General features: G+C 37.8%; 1 protein-coding gene across 3 annotated transcripts in view; it reads left to right on the top strand.

Moving 5' to 3' along the window:
* The window catches only part of ipo11 (importin 11), a 180,953-nt gene that overhangs the window by 80,637 nt on the left and 80,302 nt on the right, over positions 1–20,014 (top strand). For all 3 annotated transcript variants that reach the window (XM_052107933.1, XM_052107935.1, XM_052107934.1), the window contains 4 exons: positions 5,712–5,745; positions 6,026–6,066; positions 7,122–7,238; positions 9,668–9,781. In XM_052107933.1, coding sequence (XP_051963893.1) covers positions 5,712–5,745; positions 6,026–6,066; positions 7,122–7,238; positions 9,668–9,781 — 306 coding nt within the window. The remainder of the gene's footprint in view (positions 1–5,711; positions 5,746–6,025; positions 6,067–7,121; positions 7,239–9,667; positions 9,782–20,014) is intronic.

Consider the following 20,014-nt stretch of genomic DNA (forward strand, 5'->3'; position numbering starts at 1 on the left):
CTAAAATGTGTAATTTGGGCCACTAAATGGAGTTTTCAATAGGACTGCGAATCGGCAACCACCTCAAGATATCATAGTTATTGCGATACATATGTCACAAGTCAATCACAATTCATAATGTCATAATTAGGGTTGCTCCAGTACCAAAGTTTTGGCTTCAGTATGATACCAGCCCCGGTACAATAATCAACAAATAAAACACCTCAAAGTGTTTATGAAATTACACAGAAAATGACTTGATTAAAAGATATGTATAAAGTCTTACAGATACAAATTATGCATTTTCCTTTTTGAATTTTTCTTGATTCCATGTAAAATTATTTAATTAAATGTTATGACCAAATGGTGTTTAATCAAATTGATATATACAGTTTTTATAAAATATATATATTATAAGTAATATATATATTTATTAGGGCTGTTGATTTAACGCGTTAATTCAGTGCAATTAATTTGACTAAAAATAACGCTTTAAAAAAATTAACGCAATTAATTGCAATGCCTCCCTGACCGTCATATGGAAGATTCCTGAGAAATGCAAGCTGGTAGTACCACCCGTTTACTCCAGAGGGCAGTATGTGAATCTTCAGCTGTATGGCAGTGTGCAGTTTATACAGTGAAGAAAACAACCACCCAGCAGACAGAATCGGGACACCATGTAATTCGATTAAAAATTTTAATCGATTGACAGCCCTAATATATATATTACAAAATTTTATTTTTTATTTTTGGTAAAATAAAATGCTGCAAAACAGCTATACAGTATTCATGAAAACATTAATAAAATAAAAATTGAATTACCTGTGGCACAAGGATGCTTGCGTTTGTGATATTGCTTTCAGATAATAATAATAATAATAATAATTAGGGCTCTGAATCGATTAAATATTTTAATCTTATTACATGGTGTCCCGATTAATCGCATATACAAATATTTGCTGAGAAAGCAAATAACAATAATTCAATTGATAATGATGAAAAAAATTCTACACAGTTATATATACACTCACCTAAAGGATTATTAGGAACACCTGTTCAATTTCTCATTAATACAATTATCTAATCAACCAATCACATGGCAGTTGCTTCAATGCATTTAGGGGTGTGGTCCTGGTCAAGACAATCTCCTGAACTCCAAACTGAATGTCAGAATGGGAAAGAAAGGTGATTTAAGCAATTTTGAGCGTGGCATGGTTGTTGGTGCCAGACGGGCCGGTCTGAGCATTTCACAATCTGCTCAGTTACTGGGATTTTTACGCACTACCATTTCTAGGGTTTACAAAGAATGGTGTGAAAAGGGAAACACATCCAGTATGCGGCAGTCCTGTGGGCGAAAATGCCTTGTTGATGCTAGAGGTCAGCGGAGAATGGGCCGACTGATTCAAGCTTATAGAAGAGCAGCTTTGCCTGAAATAACCACTCGTTACAACCGAGGTATGCAGCAAAGCATTTGTGAAGCCACAACAAGCACAACCTTGAGGCGGATGGGCTACAACAGCAGAAGACCCCACCGGGTACCACTCATCTCCACTACAAATAGGAAAAAGAGGCTACAATTTGCAAGAGCTCACCAAAATTGGACAGTTGAAGACTGGAAAAATGTTGCCTGGTCTGATGAGTCTCGATTTCTGTTGAGACATTTAGATGGTAGAGTCAGAATTTGGCGTAAACAGAATGAGAACATGGATCCATCATGCCTTGTTACCACTGTGCAGGCTGGTGGTGGTGGTGGTGGTGTAATGGTGTGGGGGATGTTTTCTTGGCACACTTTAGGCCCCTTAGTGCCAATTGGGCATCGTTTAAATGCCACGGCCTACCTGAGCATTGTTTCTGACCATGTCCATCCCTTTATGGCCACCATGTACCCAGAGGTTAAATTGGACCGGAGCGCACCGGAGCGCAGCTCCGCCTCCTCAGGTCCACAACACACCCAGCCGGAGCTCAGCTCCGTCTCCTTCAGCACCAAATATTGTTATTCCACTTAAATTATTTTTCATCTCCTGACTCCTGGCAAATACATGGCATATGAGACTGAACAATTAGCAAGACTACACAGAGACACCCAGGCTACATGTAATTATCAGACGTCATAAATGCATTAATCGCTGGTTCAGCACCCCGCCCACAACCATCAAGGGAAAACTGTCACTATTCTAAGACAGCGACGTTACCATGGAATCCCGCTAACGGCTAGAGTGATCGAATATAAAAATAGCATGTAGCTAGAACATGTTATATAACTAAAGCATGTTAGTTTACATGTTAAATGAACTACTAAATGAAGAATAACATCAGCTGCGTGAGCATTTAAAGTAATATTGATTTTTAACTGTTTGCATATACTGTAGGTGCACGACAGTGACGCCAGACTGCTCCTGTCTGTACTTATGAGCCCATTATTATCCCATTTGTTACCTAATATTTATACACATATTACACAGAAGGAAAGGCTCCTCATTACCATGGTTAGGTCAGTGTGCTAGTCTTAAATAATAGTAATAATAATAAATGAATGCATTTATGAAAAATAAATACTAGCTGAAACACATCTTGAAACTTTAAACTGCCACTGTTGATGTCTAATACATTTTACCTTTAGATTATTTCATTTGAAACTGAAACATTTTGTCAAAATATAACAGTTACTTTTACTGTAAAATCCTGAAACAAATTTGTAAAGGTGATGGGTGTGATTATTAATATTTTTAACTATTTTGGTAAAGGGGCCACATCGGGTTTTAAGTGGGGACATTGTAATGCTTTTGAGATACAATGTTCTGCATTGATTTGGTTTTTGTAACTTTTAAGGCCAGAAGTAGTTGTGTACTCAATTTTCTGAAATGTATATTTGAGGACTATTCTGCAATTGCCTAAAGTATTGTATTGCTCTACTTAGATACTTTTCTATCAGGCATTACAAAACTCAATAAAGGCGGAGATTATAATTTTTTTTTCCAACTATACTTCCCTGTTAATTTGTTATTCAGTTTTACTAATAATTTAAAAAAAAAAAATATAGAACGTTTAATGTTTCTCGCAAAGCGGGCGAGTTTACTCCTTTTTTTTTTTTTTTTTTTTTTTCCATTTACCCATTTACGTGCTAAAAGTGTCATGAGGCGTTTCTCCTCAATGGTTTTTCAACACTCAACAGAATAACACAGGCTGCATGAATATGATAAATAATTACTGCAAGAGTTACATTTACATACAGGTGCGAAGGGACGTTTCTAAATTGTACAAATAAAAAATACATTTACATGTGTAAATGGCTTGCAATATTTTCAAACATGTTCCTTTCATACATTTTACGAGGGTGAAATCCGTTGCCTGCCTGTTAACATTCAAGATAAAAAATTATAATAAAATAAGAGAATTGTAAAGTATTTGTCTTTGTTTGAATAACTACTCAACCCTACCTTACACATTAATACTGGAAAAAGAGCCCCTTTGGTGTAAAAACACATTAAGTCATTTTACGGCGGGATTTTGAATGATGACCATTCACCGTAAACAAGGGCTCCCCCTCCCTACAAAAGCCAATTTAACCACTGCATGTACCCATCCTCTGATGGCTACTTCCAGCAGGATAATGCACCATGTCACAAAGTTCTAATCATTTCAAATTGGTTTCTTGAACATGACAATGAGTTCACTGTACTAAAATGGCCCCCACAGTCACCAGATCTCAACCCAATAGAGCATCTTTGGGATGTGGTGGAACGGGAGCTTCGTGCCCTGGATGTTCATCCCACAAATCTCCATCAACTGCAAGATGCTATCCTATCAATATGGGCCAACATTTCTAAAGAATGCTTTCAGCACCTTGTTGAATCAATGCCACGTAGAATTAAGGCAGTTCTGAAGGCGAAAGGGGGTCAAACACAGTATTAGTATGGTGTTCCTAATAATCCTTTAGGTGAGTGTGCAAAAAGCAGCTTGTAAATGTTTACATTTCACTCACCAGTAATTGTGTAGATTAATCGACAAGTGTTCAGCAGCGAGATCCTTTCACAGCGTGTTGAGAGTAAAAGTTGTTCTGAGTAATGCGTGTTCAAGATGAGATCCACATTTGTCATTGAATAATGTCTGTTTTGATACCATTTCTGGTCCTTACAGACAGCTGTTGATCAACACATGCACTCATTTAAAGGTGCTGTTTACAGAAATGCCGTTTTTTGTTAAAGAGATGCAATTTAACAATAAATGTGTAACAAAATTAATATATGAAATATAATATCTTATTTATTGATTAAATATATTTTTTTGTTCATTTTTAAAATGCCAAAATGTGACCAAAAGAATTATACATTTGTATTATTTCATTAATATTTTCCAAATATAAGTAGTTAAAAGGTCCTCTGTATAACTAACTACATTAGCTGGGAGATACTTTATTTTATATATAAGCAAAAGGCACATTATAACTCAATTGAAATCAAATCGGAATCAAATTGAGAGCTTGTAAATAGGAATCAAATTGAATCGAGATATCTGTATCAATAGCCATCCCTGGTGAATGTCAGTGACCACAAAAAGGAGTTCAATAGTTATGATGGCCTGTCTTTGTTGTTCGGTGTTTGTCAGTTTAATCCTTAATACATGGATTCTACTAAGCCACTGGCCATTACTCACAAAATTGCTTGATCATTAGTTTTGGTATGTTTTGATAATTTCATCATTTCCTGCTATAACTCGTTATAAACCTATTTGTGGAGCACTGCATGATGTCCCATCAGCCTGTGCAATAAATCATTGTGCTAAGATGGTGAGGTCTGTCATTAGCCACCTGCTTGAGTCTTACTCTTTATGTGATCCCTGTTAACTCCCTCAGGCTCTACTGTTACCCTCTCCAACATGGCCGCTTAATGATGTTAATTGTGTTCCGGTTACAGGCTAATGCTAAGATTTATCTGTTGAGTGTACTCGAGTTTGCTTAGAGGTCTCTTGTCACTGTGTACCACACTGATTTGAGGAGAAATTAATGGTTGTCCTTTAAGTGTGTACTGTGAAGGTGAATCATATTTTATTTTACTTTTTTTTTTTGGCTAATGATGATAAAACTAATTCTCCTATCCCAGTGTAATGCACATAGAAAACTATCGGAAAAGCTTTTCATAGGTTGACTTTATGATGAGTGCAACCACTGTGTGGTGCTTTCTTTGACTGCTGTTTTTATGAACAGCCTGACCTGTCAGCTTTTTGCTCAACTAATGTCATGTGTTTTGGGCTGGGCTACTGGTTGAAGCTTGTGGAGGAATTAAAGACTTCAGCTAATTAGTCATTATTTTGATATAGGGCTGGGTAAAAATATAGATTGTTTTGATGAATTGGGATTTGAACGATCCCAATATTGATTTTAAAATCTCAATTTAGTGTTTTGTCTGCACGTTCTAAATGGCAAGTATTTATTAATAAGAGTCACAGTTGCTTTAATTTCTGAGGAAGTGATGATTTGTTATTTTTAACACATTAGATGGAGCCGTGGCTTTTACCACACATTGTTTGTGCGACAATATAGTTTTGCGCACAATTTAAATTCACAACTTGGATATCTCTTCCCATCTGCATTGTTTCTCTTTTCTTTTTTTCTCTTCTAATTGTTCTTAAATTGTACAGAACTTTGTCTCAAATGCTGTTATTTTTAAATGTGCTTTTGAATTGAATTGTATTGTAAAACTGTGTATTTAGAAAAATTATTTTCTCTGTTTTAGGTTCGCATCGAAACAGCCACAACACTAAAGTTGGATATCCTTTACGCTGCTGGTGGGATGCTGAACTTTCCGTAGTTTACACCAGGGTAGTCATTTTTCACCAGTAATTGGATGCATTTGTTTAAGCACTCTTGTAATTAGTTTAACCTGAGCCATTCAAAAAAACACCCATTTGTTTACACGATTGCAAATGATTGCTTTAAGGGCTTCACATCCCCATTCATCTGCGTGTCAGCTAATCAGGTGTGTACTTAAAAGGTCAATGAGTCTCCTGAAATCTAACCTGCAGTCATTAAACTTAACTATAAAATCACCCGTTGATGACTTCGAGTTCAGAACGGAGCAGTTCTTACCGGTAAGATTACACCCCCTCCAGTTACTTTGATTACCAGTCTTAATTGCATTGAGTTTACTTAGTGAAATAGGCCCTGCTTACACCTCGTAGTAAAATCTGTCCCAGGGGATCTGGTCACAAGTGAACAGAATAGACAGATCACCTTCTATTCCTGGTATTATGTAACATGCACCTCAAATGCATCTGTTGTGGCCACTTGTGTTCTGAGATCTGAGAAATTCTCTGAAGTTTTGTGCATGTATATTTATATGTGTCAAAGACTATTTAGCAGAGATAGGCCACTTCTATTTAAATTAATGGGAGAAAATGGAACGCCCAACCACGAAGCTCTTGCGCCCGACGGTCAGCGGCTGTAGAAAGGAAGTCCCGCCTTACAGGTAAAAGAGCCAATCACCTTTTAGATACAGATATCGCCTGTCAATCAACTCGCTCGCGCATGTGCATTAGCTATACAAGCTGGGAAAATTGTGTTTTAGAGTAATATGAAGCAGCACAAAATATGACTCCAATATTATTAAATTTGATTGCTGATTATAAATTTGTAATTTGATCATAACCTTGACCAACCATATTTTAGATTTCCCCAATTCAAGTAGATATGAGCTTCACTGGCATGACTAGAAATAGCCTCCCGAGAGTGTTCCAAAGATGGCCGTCAGTGTACTGGCTTGCTAGAACAATTTTTAATAAGCTTTCCAAATTTTCTGATCACACATTTTTTTTTAAAGCAGCACATAACTGGCTTAAATTTAAAACCTTGTTTTTTCACAGTGATTGATTGATTGACAGTTGAGTTTGATGGCCCTTTGATGTTGTCCAGGATGCTTCAGGTCGGATTAGTGTTCACACTACAAATGCAATGTGGCCACAAGCATATGTACCTACAAATGTGGTTTGAGTGATCCGATTACAAAACATGTTGGTTTGTCCACATGTCATCAGATTGCCTGAAACGGATGTTTGAAGCAGGTGTAAACAGGGTCATACTCCTTAAGTTGACATTTGTTCTTCATTAACATCGGTTTCTTCTCTCATTCCTCTCCTTTGGCCTTCAGTACTTGGAGTCTATATTCGGTCTGTTGTTCCAGCTGTTGCAACAGGTCAACGAGTGCGACACTAAAATGCAAGTTCTCCATGTTATCTCTTGTGTCATCGAGCGAGTCAGCATTCAGGTGAGTTTCAGTTTTCATAAAAGGTCACAGGTCAAATGCTGTCATCAAAACACATTGTGCATTGTCAAGTTTTGATGGTTGCGTTTCTAGTTGGATCATGTAATTTTATTATTCATTTATTTTTGCAAACTGAAGGACACGTGCTGATGTCATTAACAAACCAGTCTGACCGAAAGTGAGGTCAGACTGCTACCTGTGTCAAAGATTAACATTTGCATGAGCCTCGGCTTTTAACCATTTAAAGAATGACAATGTTTTGGGGGTCAAGAACAGATTATACTTCAGAACTTGTGATTAAAAGTAATGGTTCAACCCTCATGTCATTCTAAACTTGCATGATTTTCTTTCTTTTGTGGCCACTCTTTTCCATATATTGAAAGTGGATTTGGGCCATCAAGCTCTGAAATTATTGAAAATAAACGTATCGTAAAAGTGGTCAGTATGCACGATTTTCCAAGTATTCTGAAACCATATGTTAGCTTTGTAGGAGGAACAGATCTAAATAATTGATCTAAATCGAAGTCATTGTTCATTTAAAATTATTGGCATCCACCCTAGACCCCCTTGGCAAGTGCCTGTTCAAGAATAAGACTGATCTGGTTAAGCTCAACTTTGTACTTTGCAAATGTTAACATCCCACTGGGGTTAGATTATCAGTGAATAATGATTTAAATTTTGGTCCCTTTGTCACACAAAGATTTTTTATTACTTCAGAAGACTTGAAATATACAATACAATGCACAAAATAGAACTCTTTCTCATTATATGGAAAAGAATGGCCAGGATGTTCATCAGATATTCACCTTTTGTGTTCCACAGAAAAAGGAGTCTCATTTGCAATGATATAAGGGTAAAAAAAATTATGACAGAAATTCAGTTTTTGAGTGAACTTTTCTTTTAAACTTTCTGTTCAATCAAAATAATAAATCAGAGGGATTGTGCCACGCATGCAGTGAGTCTTGAGAAAGAATAGCTTTCAGAAGTAACCTTCTCTGTCAAGTTTTGATTGTGAAGCAGAGGGGTTATTTAATGCATTATTCAGTGATTGACGGCTGTAATGTATTGCCCCACAGGAGCATATAGTCTTAAAGATTAGTTAAATGACCAGTATTAAATATGAAAGTGTTTTATGCAGAAAGACTATTTTAATGGCTCAGTCAAATCTACCACCACAGGAGTACATATATCCCCTTTTTATGTCATTATAAACTCAAATGTATGATTTGACCCTTGACAGGTCCTTTTGACATTTTAGTCTTCATTTTCAATTCACAACTTGTGAAATTACCCTTTTCCAACAAAAGCCTCTCATGATTTTTTTAACTGCTTTGTTGAAAGGTATCCAGACCAGAGATTAGATCTATTGCACCTTTTGTGAAAGTTTATGCCATTTCAAAGTTTATAAACCTGAACTGGCCAACTTGTTTCAAAGAGAAAGAGATTGGCATAAAAATGGTGAAAATCATCTTTGGGAATGATTTGACATCTGCCAGTTTGCTGACTTCCTGATTAGGATTAAAGGATTTGTTTACTCAAATTATTCTGTCATCATTTACTCACCCTCATGCCATTCCAAATTCACATGTCTGACTGTTCTGTAGAACAGAAAATTCGATATTTTGAAGAACTGAACTGGATGCTCTTGTCCATGCCGTTACAATCAATAGGAATGATGGCTTTTAAGCTGCAAAAGGGATGAAAAATAACCATAATAGTAGTACATACATCTCTTTTGCCATATTCTAAGTCTTCTGTAGCCATACGTAATTAGCTTTGTGTCTTGAGTTTTTACTCACTTAAACGCTGTGACCGGATCGAGTCATTGAGTTGAACTCGAGAACTGGATCGATCCCATTCGAGAACAACGATTCAGATAGATTGTCAGCTAGATCGAGCGATTCATTGAAAAACCCTTCGCTAAGCCCCACCTTGAAAGCGCTTGAACTCATGCTACTTTATGTCTCTTCAAATACGCTAATGTCAAGATTTTCAGTAATAATGAAATGTAGTGCGCATGTCGTATGTACCACTTTTATGATACGTTTGTGGTGCTTTTGCATCTTTTTGAAGCTTCAAAGCTTTAGTCTTCAGTGCATACAATGAGCGACCAGGAAAATTCCTCAATTTCTGTGTTCTTCGGAAGGAGAAAAAAAACCCATAAGGGTTTGGAGCTACATGAGAGAGAATAAATAAAGACCTAAGACTTTAAGGCTTAGAAAAGCATTTTCTGATCAGATTTCTCCCTGCTCAAAGAGTTTTCAGTGGAGAGCTGTGTGTACTCTGATTTAATCTGAATCATTAAAACTAAAAATGTTGGAAAGAGCAGGCTGTGTGTTTGTGTGTATGAGTCCTTTGCTTAAGCTTTGGCATTTGATGTGTTACATGTGTGCAGTGAGATTAACGCTTTGCCCTTTTTTTCCCTTTATTAGATTCGACCGTATGTGGGCTGCTTGGTTCAGTACCTTCCTCTGCTTTGGAAGCAATCGGTAGAGCACAACATGCTTCGCTGTGCCATTCTCACCACTCTCATCCACCTAGTACAGGTATGACATGCCTGCGAGGCCAGGAGTGAAACAGATAACGAGGTTTTGATACGGCTGAGCCTGGTGTTTATCATTCTGCCCACGTTTGAAGTACTCACTTGAATGTGATGTGCTTACCGTCGCCAGTGGGGGGCCTAATTTTCACCATCGTCATCCAAAGCTATGAACACCTGCCCTCCATTTGTGCTGAGTACCTCTCTGGTTGTCCAATCCTTTAGAAGACCTTTATTTTAGTCCTATCCACTTTATCCCTTCCCTGCTGTGAGTGAATGAACACACATGCAGACAGGAGCTTGTTATTGATGGCAGTGTTTGAAAATTGCCACAGTGCTGCTTTATCTTCCTCCACATTTCATCCTCCCTTTATTTTCCCCTCAAGGTGCTTCAGGAGCAGTTTCTGTGTCACTGCGGCCCCCGTGGAGTTGAGTGACACTGAAATTGAAACCGTCCAGAGGCTACTGTTAAAGGATGTCTTGAACTAGGCTTTACCATGAGCTTTACTGAACGACACTTCGCTAATGCAGGAAAATTAACTCACACTTTTTGGTGGTTTGTGACATTTAAAAAGTAAATGTTAAGAAAACGAATTAAACCGCATGTAGGTTTTTGGTTCTTGGAGACTTCAGAGTGGTTAAGCTGTTTATGAGGAGTTTTGGTTGCTTTGAGCAAAATATGTGCCAGAGCAAGAGGCCTAAATCTCATTCACACTGGGCTCTGATCCCAGGATATTGCTGGTGTCAATGCCAGGATGCCTTCTGTGCGAACGCAAGCCCCTGAGCCAGAATGCCAGAAAATCTGGTATTGGGATCAGACCCTAATAACATTGCTGTGATCAATCCAGGAACGTGTCTGTGTGAACAAAAGGCAGAGCCAATCCCAGGAATGGTGTGTGTCGTAGTGTTGACATATTTATCAGTGGAAGGAGAAAGTCTGTATGCAGAATAGAGATTTAATAGTTTACGGTGGATTGCGGCTAAAAGAAAACACAAAAAACATTCAAACAGCTGTCGAACAATGCCGTTTTATTTTTCTGATTTGTATCCCCCCAAATCCAAGTAATCAATGTTTCCATTCCAAATATCCAACAAAGAAACAATCGGAATCCTTTTCTGGGATTCATCCCAGGATCTCTGTGTGAAAGTGGTCTAGTCTCATGTAGCCAGAGCTTTTGACTAAGTGGCAACAGGTCTGATTAATATTTTTGCTTATTCTAGCAATGGACCACCTATTTAGACAGAAAAAAGCATTGGACTGAAATGTATAGGAACCAATCACAGTTTAAACAAAACTCTCAAATGTGAAACACTTTCAAAACTCTGAACATCTTTCAAAGATTTCATGTCAATAACCTGAAAAACTTTCAATCCAGGGATTATTTCATCCTCAACATAATTTTTTGTATAACTTTATTTAATTTTTAATACAGAACAATATTTGAATAGTGATAAAAACTTATAAAAAGAGTCGATTTTTAATGTAAATTGACTTTGATTTTATCTCTCTCTTTCTCTCTGTGTCGTGATTAATTGCATATACAAATATTAGCTGAGAAAGCCCCTCATATATCAATAATTCAATATATAATGATTATATATATATATATATATATATATATATATATATATATATATATATATATATATATATATATATATAGTTATAATTATACATAGTTTAATTATCTAAATATTATATTATATATATATCTGATATATATATATATATATATATATATATATATATATATATATATATATATATAACAGAAACAATCGGATTCGGAAAACAATCAGAATCTGATTTATCCGATATATATTTATTTTATATATATATATAAAATAAAAACTATTCAGATAATTAAAATGCATTTCATTCTTGTGGCAGAAGAGATCATCATTGATAAGACAATACAAAAAGCGGCTTTAGAATACAATGTATTGTTTACTACCATATTATTGATCATAAGTCAATCATTGGCATACAGTTCACAGCAATCCATTACACAAGTGAATTTGTCAGTCAGTTCGAGATTTATTATGAGGGCTTGTTTAAGGCCCCGCAATTTACACCTGCGTCAGACATTTTTTTTTTATTAATGCTTACAAAACTTTTACATCTACAGCCAAGAGGTATATTAAAACAAACAACAACAAAAAGGAAAATAAATATAAACAGTTTAAATAAAAATATCAAATTGTTTACATATTTCAATAGACTTTAGAGCTTTCTTGTTACTCAAAGTGGAAATTGTTCTTAAGTATTGCTGAACCTAAAACTAATGGTTTATAACCACCATACTTACATTTTATGAATACTAAACTTTGCCAACAAAAGCAGAAACTTAATAAAATAATATTCCTTATGAAGAGACATGTCATAACTAAAAACGAATAAAACATTTTCAAAACAAAGTTGAAAGCTGGGAATAATATGATCTCTAACAATCTTGCAGAAATCAGACCAAAAACAAGTCGAGTAGAGACAACTCCAAAATAAATGAAAAAATGTTTCCGCCTGCAGACCACAAAATGTACAGAATATATCGACATCACAATTAAATCTCTCTACAAGAAAATAATTAGTGAGGTAGTACTTATAAATATGTTTGAAGGAAATTGATTTGATTTTATTCATGATTAAATATTTATGGGGTAATTTCCAAATTTTTCACCATCTCAATCCAGCCACACCCTGCTCTTTCAAGTGTTTCGAAAGCAAGAACGTGGTGTTCTGACCACTGAAGTGTTTTCTTTACTGTATAAACTGCGCGTTGCTCGTACAGCTGAAGTTTCACTTACTGCCCTCTGGAGTAAACAGGTGGTACTACAAGCTTGCATTTCTCAGGAATCTTCCTTATTATGGTCCGGGGGCATGCGATTTTAAATTATTAAAAAAAAAAAATCAATTTTAATGCGTTATTTTTTGTAAAATTTATCGCATTGAATTAACGGGTTAAATCGACAGGCCTAAAAAAAATATATATATATATATATACACACACACACACACACACACACACACACACACACACACACACACACAAATGGTCAGTTACTCGTACTTGCCTGCATTAGAGTTATTGTTAGAATTGAGTTCATATTGCAAGCATTTCTCCGAAGAGAATTATTAAATAATCATCAGCTTGAATGAGCTGTTCTTTTTCTTTGATAGCGCTCCGTGCTTCAGTAACCACATCTTGCTCATTAACATTTTCCGCTCAAGGTAAAGACCCCTCATTACAATGTTTTCCATTCCTGTAAATCACAGGAGACAGGCACATGAATCAGTTCTAAAAATCGCCCCAGGCTTAGCCGGAATTTGCATACTTCCGAAAATCTGCCACTTGTGCCAGCTTAGTTGACCAGCTTTTTGAATTTTTTGCTGAAGTCCTCAGATTTGCATATTAAAATGCCAACAGGCCTTCAGGAGCACGTCTGTTGTGTGCATCCAACACTTGCATATCTTACAACCTGACATCAACAGTTTGCTATTAACCTTGCTTTTGTTTATGTTTTGCGTTGCCTCGTATGCCAGCCATATGGTATCACAGCTGCTGTGCTTCAGCCTGGCACAGAATGCTGAAAATACAATATTACCAGTGAACGTTCAAAGTCAATCATCCCTAAATGGCCCCATCATGTGTCCATTACCAAAAGCATATTTCTGTCAGATACTTTAGAATGGATGCTCTCTTCACAACACATTCGCTTATGGTTTGTTGACCTGTTGATGCTAAATTGCACATGAGGTGGCCTTTGAATTGGCCGTTGTAATGGATAGGGCGGTTATTTAGAAAACAAATTATGATTTATTTTTTGTGTGAAACATAGTCTATATAACAGGGTTCCTAAATAAAGCAACAAGACTTGCACAAGAAAAATGACAGAAGTTGAGCATTCAACTTATGTACTTTTGGCATGGCACAAAGCTCACTTTTGCGTTGCCAACTGATTGACTTCGCTGTGTGAATCAGAAACATATTTGGGTCATATTTCACTAAAATTGAAGTGTCTCAATTTAACGTGTTAATTTAGTAATTTCTTACATAGGAACAGTTTAAAGGTGCTCATTTGTTTTTCCTCTTAAAAAATGATTTCCTAAAGAAATTAAGTCATTTTAAAACATGTGTGAAATCATGACCTCTCTCCTCATGTGAGATTAAGAGTTCAGTAATATCAGTAACCTTATAAAAGTGATTTGATTCTACATGGAGAAGGGGTGCTTCATGGGGGCAGCCATGTTAGCATCATATGACCAGCTGAATACTACTGGCTTAATCTCAGTAACTGCCCTGTTATTGGAAGCTTTCATTCATGGATTAATTAATCCTGCTTTACTGAGAATAGTTAATTTCTACAATAGCATTTTTAACTGAAAACGTATCGGTTACCTAACGTAACCTCGGTTCTCTCTAGATGAGGGAACGAGTATTGCGTAAGCTAGCTTACGCTACGGGAAAGATTAATCTTTTCTGAGATATTGAAGCCAAAAAATGATCCTTAATTTTTGTATCCATTGTCAAAGCAGTGCGGCAGCTGCAGACCTTGAGCGGGCTAGCTAGCGAGCTCATAGGTTGCTCTGCGGCAACTGCTGCAGCCTATAGACGAGCTTGGGCGAACTCGCATCCAATGAGACTCGTCCGCGCGCTCACTGCATCAAAGCCCGCCAAAATGGGTGTGACTAGAGTGCATATAAGCGTAGTTCGTAGGCTGGAACCCTGGTTTTCATTGACTGAAGCGAAAAGTCGCTCGTGGCGCGAGCACGGCCGGCTACGCAATACTCGTTCCCTCATCTAGAGAGAACCGAGGTTACGTTAAGTAACCGATACGTTCTCTTACGAGAGGTTCTCTCGTATTGCGTAAGCTAGCTTACGCTACGGGAACCCATTGTCAACGCCGTGCGCGCCAAGCATCTACTGTATGAGCCCCAGGGAATTAAGGGGGACCCGGGGAGCCCTTATGAGTGGGGAAATAATATTTGGCCGGCAAGAATGCGGGTCATTGATTGTGTAATACATAAGCACATAGTGGGAAGGGAACGACAGAGCGGCGGTGCCGGTCTGTGTGGAATGTGTCCCATCAGTGCAGCTCACCAGGGGAGCTGTAGCGTATTAAACCGCTAGTAGTTTTGCCTGCAGAGCGGGCACTTCCATATTGTAAAATCTGACAAAGGTGGAGGGGAAGTCCATCCCGCTGCCACACATATGTCGTGAATGGAAATCCCGCTGGACCATGCCCACGAGGATGCCATGCCTCTAGTGGAGTGAGCCCTAATGCCCAACGGGCATGGCAGGTCTTTTGACGCGTATGCAGCAGCAATAGCGTCCACTATCCATCTAGATAGTGTCTGTTTCGAGGCGGCGAGACCTTTGGTGCGCCCTCTGAACGAAACGAAAAGCTGCTCAGAGCGTCTGAAAGCGGCGGAGCGCGCAGTATACAATCTCAGTGCTCTGACCGGGCAAAGGAGATTGGCGTCGCGTTCGCTATCGGGTGCTGGCAGCGCCGATAGGGAAATGACCTGTGCTCTGAAAGGAGTACCGATCACCTTGGGAACATAGCCATGTTTAGGCTTTAAAATGACCTTGGAGTCACTTGGTCCAAACTCAAGACATCGGAAGCTCCTCGCAGAGATCGCATCCGCCTTCAGCGAGGGCGAGCTCTGCATGCCCCAGTCCCAAGCAGAGAGCGCAGATGACGTGGCGGTCTCCGGTGCTGAGAGGGGCGCGGCATGAGGCGCAAGTGGAGCGAGGCATCTTTAAAAAGACGCTCGTACTCTTTTGTGAAGTTAGTAAGAACTAGCTTGCTTTAAAAAGGATACGTCGCCGGATGGCGTAGCTCGCAGGACGGCTGAAGGTGGCAAAGATGGCCGGCTTCTTCGAGCGCTGTCCACGCTTGCTTGATGCCCCTCGAACGGCTTCCAGTTCAGAGATGCGAAGAGCTTCGCTGAAGAGATGAAAATCAGGGTTCCAGCCTACGAACTACGCTTATATGCACTCTAGTCACGCCCATTTTGGCGGGCTTTGATGCAGTGAGCGCGCGGACGCCTCTCATTGGATGCGAGTTCGCCCAAGCTCGTCTATAGGCTGCAGCAGTTGCCGCAGAGCAACCTATGAGCTCGCTAGCTAGCCCGCTCAAGGTCTGCAGCTGCCGCACTGCTTTGACAATGGATACAAAAATTAAGGATAATTTTTTGGCTTCAATATCTCAGAAAAGATGAATCTTTCCCGTAGCGTAAGCTAGCTTACGCAATACGAGAGAACCTCTCGTAAGAGAACCACTGTCTTTGAATGATGCATCATCCAGGCCTCTAGGTATCCGTGTAAGCCATAGTTCGACATACATCCAGGTGGAGGCTGCACACTGGTGATGGTTGAGGAGAACCTCCTGTTCACTATGTAAAGCGCTTTGAATTTAGTGCCAGAAAAGTGCTATATAAGTGTAACATTCATTCATTCATTCATTCATTATGTGCTTTTTTTATGAGTCACGTCAGTAGGGGGCAGTCAGCTCGGCTCAACAAACCTCAAGCTGCACAGCCACAGCACGAGAACCAGTCACACAGGACACATTCTTGACGTGATCGTGAGACGTGATTTACAAAGCCTCAAATACTTTTTAAAGTATAATTCACCCAAAAATGAAATTTCTCTCATCATTTACTCACCCTCATGCATCCCAGATTCGTATGACGAAACTCCAAAATCCATAAGACTCCAGTGGTTAAATCTATATCTTCAGAAGCAATATAATAAGTGTGGGTGATACACTTTTACATTCTTCTTTTTGTGATTTTGGTGATTAGCATTATTCATGCATATGCCCCCTACTGGGCAGATAAGAATTTCAAGCAAAAAATGACTTGAATATTGATCTGTTTCTCACCCACTTCTATCATATCACTTCAGAAAATCTGGATTAAAACACTGGGCTCGTATGGATTACTTCTATAATGCTTTTGTGCTTTTTGGAGCATTAACATGTTGGCCCCCTGTCACTTGCATTGTTTGGACCTACAGAGCTGAAATATTCTTAGTCAAACCCATCTGGGATGATATTGAGAGTGAGTAAATGAGTGGATTTTCATTTTTTTTATTTTTTTTAGGTCAACTTGGCTTGATATTGCATCCTAAAAACGCAGCATTTATGCCTCTGAATCCATGCATATGTACATACAGTATCTCAAAAAAGTGAGTACACCCCTCACATTTTTGTAAATATTTGATTATATCTTTTCATGTGACAACACTGAAGAAATAAAACCGTTAGACATTAATGGCTGTGTGTTGAGTTATTTTGAGAGGACAGCAAATTTACACTGTTATACAAGCTGTACACTCACTACTTTACATTGTAGCAAAGTGTCATTTCTTCAGTGTTGTCACATGAAAAGATATAATCAAATATTTACAAAAATGTGAGGGGTTTACTCACTTTTGTGAGATACTGTAGATAGACAATTAAAAATAGTGCAGAGGGAACGTAAGAACATGTCCTGAGAAAACGAGACAGATTGACAAACTCCATTGCAGTATTGATTGCTTTTGACGAGGCTTGTTAATGATATGGGATTACATTCTTATTTCAGACTTTATTTTTGTAATTCTGTATGGTGTCACTTGTGGCATTGAAATTACGCACTTCATGTATTTATTCATCATGGTAGTTTTTGTTGTATTACCTTTAATTTACATTGATTTAAATTTCTTAAACATTATGTCTGGACTAGATTATTGTAATTGGTTTTACATTAGTGACAAGCCAATGAAAGCCTAAAAAAACAAGCTTAAAAGTAAAACATGTAGACACATTGTTGTGTTGTTAAAGTTCAACCGTTTCACTCAACTTTCAAACTACCATTGCTCACCACCTGTCATTGTTCTTGCCAAGTTATGACTCTTGGTGTCCACGGTTGATGTCCTTGGCTTCTGTTTGTTGTTTTTCATCATTGGCCTGTTGACAGGAACAAAGTATCACCTGCGTCCTGCAGATGCTGCGTTCTACCCTCTCTAAGCCCCCTGGAGCTTTCTCTCTGTGGCTTGATGGACAGCTTAGAATCAGCAGACTGTCGCAGGCAGGCATGCCATGAACTTAAGAGCTCTTTGCGGTGGTCTTTTTGTTGAGCCCTCATCAGTCAGACTGAGTGGACACATCCCACCCAGGGCAGAGCCAGGATGCTCTTAAGACTCCCTCCTGCACGAGACCTCTGAATGAACTCTGGAACAAGCAGCACAGCCATGTGTTTTCTTAGATTCCCTTACTAGGGAGCATGGAATGCTGACAGAATACTGCATCTGCAACTATTTAGCATGAAAATTATGTTTTTTGTGCTAAACTGTAAAACGAAATGAATCACATTTTGTTGAATGTTAGAGAGCTGAATTCCCTTGTATATCTCTTATCACAATTTATTTTATTTTTGGAATATATTTTGTATCCATCTTTGCACTGCTACTTGTATTGTCAGGCCTGTTTAATATACAAATATTCCAGGATGCACATAATTACAGTACAAAAAGTCACAAATATAAGTAGTCAATCAAAAAGGTGAAAACAAGTTTAAAATGTTTTCTAATTAGGACTTGGCGATGGATTGGAATTTCAAGAAGATTTTGCTGGTAATTTAAATTTTTTAAGATTTGAATGCACTTTTGGTTGGCCATTTTATCAGCTTCATCTCTGCCTTGGGGGCAAGTATAGATTTATTTTAAGAAATAATATATTTTAAGCAACTTAAATGTGTTTTATGTCCATTATAAAAGAAAATATTAATTTGAGAAATTATTTTATTAATGAGGTATGTTGTGTAAAAGCCATTTAATCGTTCTCATTTGTTATGCGTGGGGCTAGCACTTCATCCTCGATGTTAATCGATGGAGATCTGGAGAAATTCATGTACATGCGCAGCATTCAATGATGGCCTGAGGGGCTAGTTTGCCTTTTGCCTCTGAGCCAATCAAAAGCTTTGATCATATTTATGTCAGATTTTGACCTGAGCATCAGAATTTACCGCTCTTGACTCAGACCTGCATAGTGAACTTAATTGTCAAGTTTTAAAACCATTTTTCTTTTCTAATGTGCTGCTGGTTGGATTAGTTACCATTAGGGCACATTCATCATTTCAATTAATTGTATGCCATTGAGGTGTTGTGTTGGTGCATTGGTTTGTATTAGATTTCAGTGACTGATAAATATTGGAAGTCTGTCGTCATTTTGGTTGGTTTTGTTATGCTGTTCATTCGAGTTAGTGAGATAATATGCACATCCTTTAACGATTTGCCTATTTATGGTTTGCTGTCACGTAGGGTTGTGCCGATGGACGATATCATCGTCCATCGTGATGGCTGACCAACATCACGATGTAGAGCCACCATCGTGATGCCACGCCCCCTTTTGCGAGTTTTGCTAGTGTGACTCACTAATCCTAGTCTCTTCTATAGTTAACCTAAAAACTTTGCAGGGATTGCTCTGTAAATTAAATTGAGAATATAACTAATGCATATATGCTATTTTAAATACTGTATTATATTCCAGAGACGTGACGTGTTAGTCTGTGAAAATACCGTGTCAGGCAGGCTACACAAATATTGATCTTGACATTGTTAGCTTCTTGTCTTTTTTTTTACATGTCTTACACTGTACATTTTAGATTAAAATATTTTATGTTGTAGGCTACAAGAAAATAGCCTTTATTAATTAATTATTAGTAGTTGTAGTGTCTCAGAAAATCTTGCTCATTGTCACATAGCTCTTGTATACACTGAAGCGGCAGTTTAAGATAAACCCAGACCAGCGAACGTCAAATAACTTTTGTCTAGTTAATACTTTTAAAGAAAAATTTCCTTGGCCATAAATCCATAATGTCAAATCAAATGAAAGAAACAAGGTGAATATGAAAAACACACATTTATTAAAACGTAGAAGAACAACAAATAAAGAACAAGAAAACGGAACAACACTCAGACCGAAACTCCACATTATATTTCACTTATAATTAGCAGCACAATTAACTTCAGCACAGGCTACAAAATAAATTGTTATTGAAATATTGTAAAGTGGTCATATGAACTACACAAATGAACGTTTAAAAAATAATATGCAAAATCAAATAGCTCCGCAACGGATGGCGAAAAATGTGTAAAGAAGTCTAATATCTTTCACCATAGACCATATTTAAATTTCTATGTTTCTGGCCAGAAATATCAACATATTCACTTTATCTGGTTTTAATAAGCTG

The sequence above is a fragment of the Xyrauchen texanus genome, chromosome 37, assembly GCF_025860055.1.
Source record: "Xyrauchen texanus isolate HMW12.3.18 chromosome 37, RBS_HiC_50CHRs, whole genome shotgun sequence".
Lineage (NCBI taxonomy): Eukaryota > Metazoa > Chordata > Actinopteri > Cypriniformes > Catostomidae > Xyrauchen > Xyrauchen texanus.